Here is a 13678-nt window from a genome sequence, read left to right on the forward strand (position 1 = left end):
CTCCAATTCCATATTTTTTTAATGAAAATTTGTGATTTAAACTAAAGGTAAATTCCAGTTTTGGTAACAATCTCAAAATGACTTTTAACAGAATATAATATAATGACCACCCAAGTTTCTGTTTGAATGAATGAAAAATAAGCGCCAAAGGATTCTGGAAGAAATTGTGTAATTACTGAGAAATAAGCGCGGATTCGGTCACTTGCGTTGAGTCTTTTTTCCAGCAATAATAGTACACTGTCCCACGTGTGCCTATCTGTGTTGGCGATCTTCAGTGTGCTTGTATTTCAGCTTAGATTTTATGATTTCGCAAAGTTCAGTTTATGAATTAAACTGTACCAGATCTAGATCCACGGTGATATAGTCATACTTAACCTTGGTTTACAGACTTTCTCACGAAATTAGTGTTGTACTGCAACTACTATCATTTAGCTTTAAGATAAAAGGAAGAGGTTTCAGCAAACAATTATTTCATGTTTAGATAGGTTCATATAGCATCTTTGCATGCAGCATTATATTTAAATTTAAACAGTGTTAACTACAATCTATTCAAGCATGGAGAAATTCCTTTTTCATGTTTTAAGTGCCCCTCGATATTAAGGTATCAATATGAATATTTGAGTTCAAAGTGTTTTTACAGTGTAGGCAAACTTAATGGTGACATCATAGATGTAGATTTTTTATTGAGATTTCAGTTACGTTCGAGCGATTGTGATGACAAAGGTTGTACAGACTCACTTTCATAAAACATCTTTCATAATTTAAAAAAGGATATAGGACTGAAATATAAAAATCCAAGAAAAGCAAGTGTCTAGTTTGAAACAGTGTTGGTTGAATGCAGCCTCGGAAATGGTAGCTGATTCACACTCCCGAAACAGATGTACGCATTAAAGTTTTCAGGATGATGTGGGGGGGGGGGGGTGTTTGACTCGGCTCAATTTAATGAATGAATTCTCTATCTAAGCTCTCAGGTAGTGGGTACTCAGATTATAAAGATTAAAAATTCATACCCACATTCTATTTTTTTTTTTGGGGGGGGGTAATTTCTTTTATTTTGATATGTATCAGGGATATACCAGTCTTCTATTGAAAGCTGTAATTCATTCCCAAGAAATTTTGTTTTCAAATTGTTCTACAATTTCTAAGATGCCAATTTCAAAAGTGAATTTGAAATCATTCAGATAGTTTCTTTGCAATCTGTTGCTGAAATGACTAACCAATCTAAAATTTCTCTATTTTTTTTCTCTCTCCAGATGTTCTAAATGATGCAATATTTGATGAGGATCACGATGAAATGGTTGTAGTTAAAGATATAGAGATGTTTTCCCTGTGTGAACACCACCTAGTGCCATTTATAGGAAAAGTGAGTATAATCATGGAGGAATAAACCGGCTATTTTATACTTTTTGTGTGTCATTGGTAACACCTTGTTGCACCATCTATAAAAAGTGAATAGAGTATAAAGGAATATTATTTACAATTTTACATCCAACTCAACACCCTCTTGAAAAGTCTTCTGTGTGTGAACACCACCTTGCGTCATTTATTGGAAAAGTGAGTATGATCATGTAGGAATCTCATTCACACTAGACATAACTTTTCATTGTGTAAATGTATTACCTTGCACTGTTTGTAAGAAATGATTGAAGTATGAGTGAATATTATTATATCAGACTCAACATTCTGTATACGAAAAGATTTTGGTGTGCAAACAACCAACCCCTTATGATGTTTATATTATTAAGCCAAACACTAATTAATGTAAACACACCACCCTGCACCATTTGTAAATGGTGAATATGAACGAACATTTTCAAATTTCAATTTTACATCAGAATATCCCCCCAAAATTGTTTCCTTTTACAGGAATAGCAAGTACACTGTAATCATTGAGAAATCTTATGTTAAACCAGATACTTCATTTTCTTCTTGTGAACATCATCAGTCCTTACACCATTTATAAAAATGTGTGTATTCAAATATTTTCTCTGATTGAACCCAACCGTCTGCCATTAATATGAAATAAATTGCAATAAAATTAATTATGGAGGAATAAACCAGGCACAATATTCTGAATAATTGCTGATAAGTAATTTAATTGACTTTTGATGCATGAGCTCCCATTCATTGTAATATACAGTTGCCCTCAAAAAGTTGTTGAACCCCACTGCTTGCTGAGTGTTGAATGTAGAAAAGAACACTGCAATGTTTGGCGAACCCAGAGAAACAAACTTAAAGAGAAATGCCAGTAGTTGCAGTAAACACTGATTCCATGAGAAAGTCTGTAAAACCAGGCTTAATTGTCAGAATATCATCAAGGATCTAGATCTAGTACAGTTACATAAACTGAACTTTGTTAAATCTTGAAATCTATTAATCTACGCTGAAAAATGTTCACACTGAAGATCACCAACACAGATATGCACACGTGGGACAGTGTATTGTTATTGCTGGAATAAAGACCCGACGGAAGTGACCGAATCCGTGCTTATTTTGCTTATTTCTCAGCAATTACACAATTTCTTCCAGAATCCTGTGGCACATATTTTTTATTAATACAAACAGACACTTGGGTGGTCTTTATATTAGATTCTGTAAAAAGTCATTTTGAGATCGTTACCAAAACTGGAATTTATCTTTAATATTTGTTCACCTGCCTTCAACATAACTGAACTTTTGAGCACCATTGCAGATGATATGTATAGTTTTCAAATTGGCCAATTAACTTGAAATTGCCAATTAAATTAAAAAAAAAAGTTCTTGATATTGATATTCATATAGTACATTGGAATTACTTATGATAACAATGAATTCAATACATTTGCCACAAAAATACATTTTTTCACACACATACAAATTCTAATTTAAGTAGTGGCTTCCCGCCCATGCATGTTGCATGCTGGAAAGTAGTCTAATGAGCTCCCTTGCTGATGTTTTGATTATTGATTTCTTTTCAGTTAATATGAGCAAACAATCCCTTCCCCGATGTTAGCTTTCATTTTATCGCTCACCAGCGGATGTTTGGGCAGACTAGCGAGATTAAATTTCCAAGAAGTATATTCTCTGCCACCTCGCAAGCAAATGTCAAAATCAGTGAGATTCATGCATTCCGCCACTTGCCCCGGCAGACAGCTTTTAATTTGGACCTTTTTTACAACTTATATTGACACAGGCTCGGAATTTAATATCTTTCCCAATATAGACAGTGCAAACATTCTTGATTCAAATGCCACCACGTTGAACTTTTACTTTTTATCTCCTTTTAAACCGTCTGTCTATTTCTGCCTTAAAGATGGTATTTGTAATGTGATTTTATACAAGTGGTCCAGCCGAGACTTAATGTTACTTTTAATTTGTTCTCTTAGCAGCTTATGAAGTCACTTGAGGAGTCATTTAGCATGCCACATTCTAGTCTTAATAATAATAATATTCCGCATTTATATAGGGCTTAACACATCGGAACGACGTAGCGCTTTACAGAATATTACCCCGGTCATCGGATCCTTGCATGCCCGCATACAATGTATGCACCTTTTCCACTCCCAAGAGTTCCAAGACTCAATTGCTAGGCATACTACATATAGGCTTTCACATCCTACCGGGTACCCATTTAACACCTGGGTGGAGAGTGGCAAAGAGTGGATTAACACCTTGCCAAAGGACGCTAGGCCATGGTGGGATTCAAACACATGACCCTCTGATTACAAGGCCAGAGTCTAAACTGCTACACCACGACGCTTTCGTTTTTTCCGGTTCCGTATTCTGGTGACCCGGGTTCCATTCATTCCCACATGGTGGGCTGGTGCCCTTTGGTAAGGCATTTATCCTCATTATGTATGACTGAATTATTAGCCACACATTGCAGAAAATAGTTGATAATAAAAACATTAAATTGAGTCTTGTCTTCTCATTGATGCCTGCAATCAAAGAATTGGTTGTTCTAGCAGAATTGAAGGTTTTTTAATTCTTTTTTTTAAGATGAAATCAATTATTTTTTTAAAGACTAAAAAGACGCATCTGATACTATCTTGATGACCGTTCAAGGTGTGTCAAGGTTGCAGCATCTGCTTCTTCTGCTGGTACTTGGTAGACCATCCCAGACCCGGCCGGTCCTACACAATCAAGGGCAGGATTGAAGATCCTCTCTCCTGGGTTTTACCTGCAGACATGAACAGTTGGAAGTGAATGTTGCCGATGCACTGCTGGTTGGTCGGTAGTGTGTCCGGTGTGTTGGCTCAGTTGGTAGAGCGTCTGTATACTCACGACCGGGAGGTCGGGGGTTCAAACCCCGGCCGCATCAGACCAAAAGACGTTAAAAGATGGGAGTTGCTGCTACCCTGTTTGGCATTCAACGATTAAAGGGATAGAGCCTCGTCGATCTGGCGCTGCACAGCGGATGCCGGGCCCACGATCAATTGGACAAAGCAAATTTTCGGAGTATTTCATTTCTTGCCTATTTTGAACAATAAATTATGGATTTTTATTTTCAACAATTTGAGTTGATAATTGGGCAATGAGCAAGGTTGTTGGTGGTTTTGGAGAGCATGGAGAGGAGCAAGATCTTCCTACCCTGCTTGTAAAGAAACTCCCAGCTGAGGTTCTGGGTCTTCTGACTGACACTACATGTGTTATGACTTGTTATACCTGTTCAGGACAGCCATCAAGCCCTCTCTGTACAGACTCTAGATTGGCAATACATTTCTAACTAGGATGTTCCCACACAGAGGAAGCATACCTGCGCACAGGTCTCACAAATCCCTTGTATGCTCATTCCGTGATGTTTCACAAGCTCATCAGTGAGGTTTCTCCTAAGAAAGTCTAGAGTTCTCAGTTCTGATACAGTAGTTTTGTCCTGTTGATGTGACCATCTGTAATTTAGCTTTATGATATGACCGTCCTAGCCTACAGCTCTATGGTCAGACCAAGGCACTTAGCAAGTTAGCAGAAGACACTTAGCCAAGAAGGGCTGTTGTATAGTTTAATAATTGTAAACGTGGTGATTTCATCTTTTTGACTGTTTTATCATGTCACTGTACATCGTGCTGTCATCAGAAAGCAATGAATATTTCATGGCACAGATACTTTCATAGCAGTGATACTATACATGTCAGGAACAGGCATGGACAAAGACAAAGCAGAGACCCCTGTGGGACACCCCATGATGATATTGATGATGACCTTTGGGGATTACCTTTGGCCATTTATTGGCACTATATTCCACCTGTCATGAAATACACTGGCTGTTAATGAGATTGAACAGCCATATAGGCTTGTAGGACCCAGACTTTGTCTGTGAAGCCTTCTTTTAGCTTCCTCCGGCTTGCATTGGTCAAGGGTTACTTTCTGTGAGAATCTCTTTAAAATATTTCCTAATATGATAACCTTTCAAATTTCAATTCAAAGGTAAAATCAAGTTTTGAAATCAGCATAGCACATTTAGGTGCATAATATCATTTTTTTCAATTTTTTGTGCTTTAAATGTTTGTTTTTTAACCTGTACTCCAGACATTTTATCTGGAATGAAACTGCATATTTAATCTTGACTGAATAGTGAATACAGGTCTATTCGTTTTAATAATTCATAGTACAATTCATCACTGTACTTAAGTAAAACATGGAAATGGAGTGCATCGTGATCTTCAGAGAGATTGTTGAGTGCAGTAATCAGTAACCCTTCCCCTGACAATTTTAACTACAAGTCTTCAGCGGAAGCAGATAATTTATAAATGCTGGTGGTACTTCAATGTTTGTTAGAACAAGTGCAGCATGGACGGAAGCTTGATTCTAGCTATAAAAAAAATGATGACAAATTTTGATATTTGTCACCACAACTGCTTTTATGATTTGAAATTTCTAAAATTAAAAATACAAGTACTACAGCTGCCTGTAACACACAGGTTAGTGATTGATCATATGCTTGATTTTCATGATTGATTGTAAATTGTAGTACATGCAAACTTAGAAAAATGTTCTACGATTATTGCTAAGCCTTCCTTTGAAGGCCCCAAGTCAGATTCTGTAAAACTGTAAATTTTGTAATTACCACTACAGCTGCTTTTATATATTTAGATTTTGAATATAATGCAAATTTAAATGACACTGTTTTTCATACCTTTCATCTCTACTCCATTTTCATACCCCCCCCTCCCCCGCATCACCCCTCTCTCACTCTCACTCTTGCCCCCTCTCTCTTCTTTTTTCCTTTTCATTCACAGGTATCTGTGGGTTATCTTCCAAATAAGCGAGTATTAGGCCTCAGCAAGGTTGCCAGGTAAGAAGGTATTAACAGGTACCACGCGGTGGGTGTTTCATAATGCTGTTTGTATTAAAGTTAGGAGCGACTGGTGAACCTTTCTTACACTCTGAATAATCACCAGTGAACATTTAATGGTGAATATCATTTACCCCGAGAAAGGATCACCAGTCATTCTTAAAGTCACTCTTAACTTGCAAACAGCTTTATGAAATTGTCCCCTAGGCCCTGTAACACAAGGGTAAGCGATTAAACGCTAATTTGAAAGAACGATTCTGATTGGTTCCTAGTCAGTCTACTCAGCAAAATGCACTTGTAACGATGATCTTGATAGGCTGTTTCGTCTCAGCGAATAATCACTATAAACCTTTGTGTTAAGGGGTCTGTTGCAGAAAGAGTTGCAATCAAATGCAACTCTGAAAATCAAAAGCATCTTTATCCAGTTTTAGGAGTGTGTATGAGGGACTTGTGCTTGATATAGACCAGTTCGTAGTTACTTCATGGACAATTTTGGTCAAATGACCTTTCATTTCTTTCATTATGATAGGCAGATTTCAAAGCAAGATGTTACATAAGCTTGCCTTACATAGCAGGATAAAGAAATTGAATAGACCAGGTGACTAGAATAGCACACTAATGAACACTTAATGAAGTATTTGTTGCATTCCTACTTTAATGGATATATCATAGCATGTTGCACAATGTACTTGGCAAATTGTGAAATACCAGTCTTTCGTGGACGCATTGTTGTTTTTTGTGGATGTAAATGAAAACCAGAATTCAAAAGAATATATGAACAATCAAGACATCAAAGTTGGTGCTTATCTCATTACATTTTAAACCACCATGTCACTTGAGTACAAATGACCTTCCTCTGATCATGCGTAGAATCTTTTGATCATGCGCAGAAAGGAACTACGAACTAGCTTATTGTTTGGTTGTGTTCAAAGTCAAACGCAACACTTTCTGCAACGTGGCCCTGTTATCATTACACAAGTGTAAATCCAGTGGGTGAATTCAAGTTCATGGTTGATGTTTTGGTGTTGATGGTGGGTCAATTTTTACAGGAGTTTAGCACCAAACTGAAAATGAAGATGAAGAGCCACTCTCTAAGTGTGAGTTGTCATTATTGTGATCTGGATTATTTGTTTAAACTCAGGATAGGTTTTTGGAGCATTAGATTTTTAAAACCCCAAATGGCAATATAAATGAGTAGTGACCGAAATATATTGCTCTGATTAGATTCATACAATCCTCAACAGCATACTTGGAAAATTATGTAATTTAGCTGTATATGTTATATCTTAATCAAGCTGAGTCCTTACTGTAATTAAGTTATTCCAGTTTTATTTAATATTGTTTATTCTTGATTTCAATTTGCAGGCTTGTTGAAATATATAGCAGGAGATTACAAGGTAAACCCCTATTGTAATGGACTATTTTAATGAATCTATATTTCGTGATTGTTAGTTTTATTTCTGCATATATTTTTTAAATTGAATTTTATTTGGTTTATTTCATTTTTATATTCACTTTTTAATTAATCAAAGAAACAATACAAATAAAATACATAAGTCAATGGTAACAACAATACAAACAATATACAATATACAAATATAGACACATCAAAACCTTTTAAAAATAGTTAAGGTATATCAATAGTTGTGTATGTATGTTAAAAAAAGATAACAGCTATTTGACGCCGATTTGTCAAACTGAATGCAAATATCAAAGTAACGTAAATAGGAGATTTGGAGTGTAAGCGGAGATTGAATTTCAGTGATGATAAATGCATATTATGGAAGGCATGAATCGTTACAATTTTTCTGAGAAAAATGGCACAAAAAGGATTGACATACATGTATGGGAGAGCTAGCAGCATGTGTGACATTAAGAACAAAATAAAACCTAAAAGCTAATGGCAATTCTTTATAGATACATTCTCTTAATTTTCTGATTTTACTTAAACAAACTATGGCTTCCTTGTTTAATGCTCAAGATGACAGCAGGGAACACATGGGGATGGAATCATGGCTTGTAGAATAAACCATTCCTGTACATTTATAATGGGGTAATTGTGGATTTGATGAACAATAAGTGCTATATATTTGACTGATTATCTACATGTGTATGTCATTTTGCCTTAATTGCAATATATTCAGGGCAAGTCCAATTTTTGATAGGATGGAAGAGGAATAGGTGCTAAAATGTATTTTAACTTTCAAGCCAGCGAGTGGGTCATTGATGCCAGTCAGCAAGGCATCCACAGCCTTGCTCTTGTCTACGTTAGATCGATCAAACTTTCTGTTTTATATTATTATTCTTGTTTTAGAAATCAAACCGGAATTGCTTTTTTGTCATGCACTCTTTAATCACTAAACAAATGTTCAAACTGCTCTTTTTCTTTGTCCAACAGTTCAAGAAAGATTGACCAAACAAATAGCCCTCGCAGTGACAGAAGCCATAGCACCAGCTGGGGTTGGTGTGGTCATTGAAGCCACGTAAGTTGACATTGCAATATCCCTCTGCCACAATTTTTTTCAGATTTCATTTCCCTTTTTCTTGTTTTCTCCTAACCTATTGAATATGGAATTAATGGAAACCTGGTAATAACCCCCCCCCCCCCTCCCCCACTGCCCCTCTTTCAGAAAATTTATTTCTTTTTGCAGATTGCTACCAGATGAGAAATGTTGATGTAATAGGGGAGGGGAAGGGGGAGGCAGTTGGCCTATGGTCTATTCTGCAGAAACAACAAAGCTTTGGATGTAGAGTGATGGGTAGCATAAACGTTTTGGAATTTAGCAGTCTCGTTGAAAGCTTTGTCCTTAGCGGTGTAGAGAACCAAATGCTGGTAGAGAGCTGTGTTTGAATGTAACTCAAATAATCAAGCGCATATATGCATTTCTGATTATTTTGGATCTCCTTTTACCACCCTTTTCACCATGTACTATTTTCATATTGTCCAGTAAAAAGGATGAAAAAGATTTACCAACGCAATGAAATGAGAAGGAAACAATATGATAATGTAATTAAAGATCATTTCCACCCCAGAATAAATGTTGATTGGGATCAATAGGGAAAAATCAAACAAGCGCACCGCTGCAAATTTCATCGAAATGGAATGTATAAGAAAAAAGTTGTGATGTTTTAAGTTATGCTAATTTTTCACATAACAGTTATATGCACAACTAAGTGATATGCAAATGAGAGAGTCGATGTGTCCCTTACTACTTTTTTTTTTATTGTTTGAATTACACAATATTTGAATTTTTACAGATATAACATTGAAAGCCCATTTGTTTAAAGCTTGAAATGTTTAAAAAATGTTTAAACCATGGTAATAACATGTGTTCAGGGAGGAATAGAACTTTGTTTCACAAAGAAAATAAGGAGAAAATGAAGATATATCATATTTCATGTAATAAAATACAGAAGAAATATTGAGTGGTTGACATCATCTGTCCTCTTATTTACATATCAACGAGGGTGTGCAATTTTGTGAAATTCAGTGAAACTTCAAAATGTCTGAATTTTCTTATTTTACATGGGATTTCGATGAAATTTTCAGTGTTAATTTTTTTGATTATTCTCTTTTTATTCAAATCAACTTTTTGTTGGGGCAGACTTGTCCTTTAATTTCAATGATTTCTAAGAATAATGGACCTACTACATAGCTACCTCTTTTGGCTTCACACAGAAAAATACTGATATGCCTCTAAACTACTAATTTTCAATTTTGTCATGACTGATTTTTTTTCTTTTCCAACATGAACATTTTACTGCACAGTTTTGTTGGTTTTGTCAGAATTTACAGAAAAATGCCAAAATGTGATATTTGAAGCATGTGCATCTGATTTTGATAACTCTTTGTATTACTAACAAAGTAATTGTTTATGTGCTTACTTACTTTCTTTGCTGTGCTCACTTGAGTTTGATACGTGGAGAGCTTCCTTTGATGCCCTGTTTTAACTCATTTCTTCTCTCAGTCATCTCAGGTGAGCACACTCAGGAGATTTTGAGTTTTTTTCTAGCTTTGAGTTTTTATGTTCTCTTGTTTGTTTTGTGTCCCCTGTCTGTGAGTATCTCTTTCTGCTGTATGTATTTTTGACCTGTTTTTTTTACTTTCAGTTTGTCTGTTCTGAAGTGGTAATTTTGTCTTTTATTTGTATTCTGATTTTCTTATCGTACATTTTTTCTGTTTATATATGACTTAGAAGCTTTGAGTTTTGGAGTTATATCTTCATAGTTTTTGCTTTGCATTCATATTTCAAAACTTTCATTTATAGTCTGAGTTTCTTTTTTACTTTGACTTCATTTTTTCTGAAGTTGTATATTTTGCCTTGTGTTTTTGTGAAGTGATTAACATAAAGTTATGCAGATTAATAAATTTTCAAATCATACATGTAGTCTAATCAATGTCTTCATTTTTTTTGTCCCTTGTATTCTCATGTACATTCACTTGTGTATGGTGATGAGAGGCGTTCAGAAGCTAAACAGCAAAACGATAATAATGTCTTCAATTTTGGTTCTGTCCCATGTACAGCCACATGTGTATGGTGATGAGAGGCGTTCAGAAGCTAAACAGCAAAACGATAACATCCTGCATGCTTGGCGTCTTCCGGGAGGATCCCAAGACCAGGGACGAGTTCTTGACGTTCATACGTGGATGATGACAGTGATGAAGAGAGATAGAAGGAAGAAGAGGAGGAGCAGGAAGGAGAATGGAAAGGAGAGGAAGTACGGTGGCATTGAATCCTGATCTCAATATGATCTTCAGCAATAACGGAATAAATCAAGAATATTTTTGTTCGAATATGGGTCATCACATCAAAGTTAGAAATAGCCAAAGGATCATGTTCTGTTGTCAGGTTTGAATTAAACTCTCTGGCCCGTATTCTGAACTCGGGCTTCAATTAAACCCAGGTTTTAAGTTGTGGTTTAACTGTGGAGAGCCAATTGGGACATAAATCCCGAACAGTACACATTCATTTATTAGCTCATGACACCTGAATTTTCATAATTGTTTGGGAATGATAAATGAAGTATTTTTCTTCATTATGAAAGCCAAAGGAAACATAATAATTGACATAAGAAATATACAATACAAACAGAATTTTTGAATTGTTTACTCCCCATAATTTTAGCACAGAGTTAGACCGTGGTCTAAGTCAAACCTGACTTCAGAATACAGGCCCATGTGGTTTAACTATGGATAGCCAACTGTGGCATAAATCTTTAATGATAAAGGTTCAATGTATTGGTTCATTTGGCTCTCATATCAACATTAACTGTCTGAGAAGGGTAAATAAGATAGTTGTCTTCACCATTCAAGAATCAGAAAAAGCGCAGTGTACATTAAGCAAAATTCTGACATTTTGGTTTCCCATCATTTTAGCACAGAGTTAGACCATGGTCAAATTAAACCTGACTTCAGAATACGGGCCATAGTATCTACACCTTAGACCTTAGGTCTTGTGTCACAGAGCTATGTAAGCGACTGATCGTTGATTTTCACGATGAATTGTATATTGCGGTTAATGCAATCGATCGTGAAAATGTCCCATTTTCAATTGCTAAGCTATGTGTTAATGAGCCCTGGTTGCTTTTTCACAAAGAGTTTAATGTGACTTTGTAACGGTGTCATGAAAAGTGCTTTTGCGAAAATTCATTGCTCCGGTCATAATTATTCGGAAGACTTATGATGATGGTTATTGTTAAGATAGGGTTATTCAGAGTAATGTAAAGCATGTGATAATTAGAGGTTTATTGGGAGATTTTATATTTGGTGTGATATGCATATTTTCCATCGAAGCACTGTTGGGCGTTTCATGAAGCCATTTGTAAAGTTATGCACGACTGTAACATGTTCTTGGATCCTAAGCCAGGTTAGCCAGCTACATAGAGATATACCGTTTAAGCACAAAAAATGATCACCAGTCATTTATAAATTTATGTGTAAAGTAAACAGCTTTATTAAATACCCACCTGATTGCCGGAGCAAATGGCATGGGATTTCAATGACGTGAAAGCAAACCATTCACATCTCATAAAGTCATTCGCAATCTCATGGATGGCTTTTTTGAAGTGCTCTTCTCTTGACCATGAGCAGGGGCTCATTTGCATGCAGAAAGAATTGCAATCAAACACATGTTCAGAAATCAAACGCAATTTGATTTTCAACCCATCACATAGGCTCCATTTGGGAGTTGAGTTTGATATTTCATAAGGTTTCAACAAGTCTTGTCGCGCTGCAGGGCCCCAGGCCCTTGACTGGATGTAGTTCCTACAGGCAAGTAGGAATTTAAGAGCTACTTTCTAGGTACACATTCCGGGGACTCAAGAGGGCGCTGGTTTTGTTGCATGCTAACTCGCCGCCATCATCATTGCGAAGATCATTGGTGAATTAGCATGTAGCTGTCGGTCATCAGCCAGTTGCTTGATTAGTACATGTGCAGTACACATATGCAGTGCTGGATTCGGCTACAACTGCTGACGTCACTTCACACAGTCAATCCTTGAATTAACAGCAGCCAATGTGAATGCGAACCGAAAATCATCAGAGCCTAGGCATTCAGAACATGGCATTTGCTTATTTTCGTGTAACATTGTCGTCAATTGGCAGCTGGCTGGCACGTACGTTTGTCCAGCAGCATCCTCATGAATCCCAAGAATATATACCTTCTAGTCACTCCTAACTCTTTGTGTAACAGCTTACCAGTCCAGGGGGGTGTTTCATAAAGCTGTTCGTAAGTTACGAGTGACTTTAAGAACGACTGGTGATCCTTTCTTGTGGTAAATAGTATTCACCATTTACCACAATTATTCATTGGTGATTAATGATCGCGAAAGGTTCACCAGTCATTCTTAAAGTCACTCTTAACATACGAACAGCTTTATGAAACGGCCCCCAGTCCTTATTAATAGCATCTCTAACAGCCAGAATTGCATTGAATTGAACTGAATATTCCTATTACCAACAACAAAAACAAGTTTAAAAGAAAACGGGACTTAACAGAATACAAAAGATAAAACGGACCATCCAGAAATAGCATGAAAAAAATAATTTGAAAGATCTGATGGGGCATAGAACCATTTAAAAAATAGATAAAACAAAATAGATTGTCTGTGTAGATTAATATGAATGCGTGTATAAATGATGAACATGTGCAATAAATGATTTATTTTTAAAACATTACAAAAAAAAACATTGCGAGGGATTTGAGGTACCACCGCAAAAACAAACACCAAAGCAAAATCAGAAAAGAGGCAAATTATTGCTTTTTTTTTTACATGATGTGTTATGTACATGTAATATTGACATTTTTTGTCTTTTGTCTGATTTGGTATTATCTCTATCTCAGGCTTCCATGCGATATACATCTTGATGAATTCTTTGTAGTCTACACAGCTTTTTTGTATTCAAAG

The 13678-nt window shown here is 36.1% G+C and overlaps 1 protein-coding gene across 2 annotated transcripts in view; it reads left to right on the top strand.

Moving 5' to 3' along the window:
* LOC121427559 (GTP cyclohydrolase 1-like) overlaps nucleotides 1-12599 on the top strand; it is a 31288-nt gene extending 18689 nt beyond the window's left edge. The window contains exons 2-7 of one of the 2 annotated variants that reach the window (XM_041624010.1): nucleotides 1254-1363; nucleotides 6216-6271; nucleotides 7637-7668; nucleotides 8670-8754; nucleotides 10240-10248; nucleotides 10797-12599. In XM_041624010.1, coding sequence (XP_041479944.1) covers nucleotides 1254-1363; nucleotides 6216-6271; nucleotides 7637-7668; nucleotides 8670-8754; nucleotides 10240-10248; nucleotides 10797-10923 — 419 coding nt within the window. In that variant the 3' untranslated portion in view covers nucleotides 10924-12599. The remainder of the gene's footprint in view (nucleotides 1-1253; nucleotides 1364-6215; nucleotides 6272-7636; nucleotides 7669-8669; nucleotides 8755-10239; nucleotides 10249-10796) is intronic. The other variant, XM_041624011.1, reaches the window with a different exon arrangement.
* Nucleotides 12600-13678: the final 1079 nt, after the last annotated feature.

This window comes from Lytechinus variegatus, chromosome 14 (assembly GCF_018143015.1).
Source record: "Lytechinus variegatus isolate NC3 chromosome 14, Lvar_3.0, whole genome shotgun sequence".
Classification (NCBI taxonomy): domain Eukaryota; kingdom Metazoa; phylum Echinodermata; class Echinoidea; order Temnopleuroida; family Toxopneustidae; genus Lytechinus; species Lytechinus variegatus.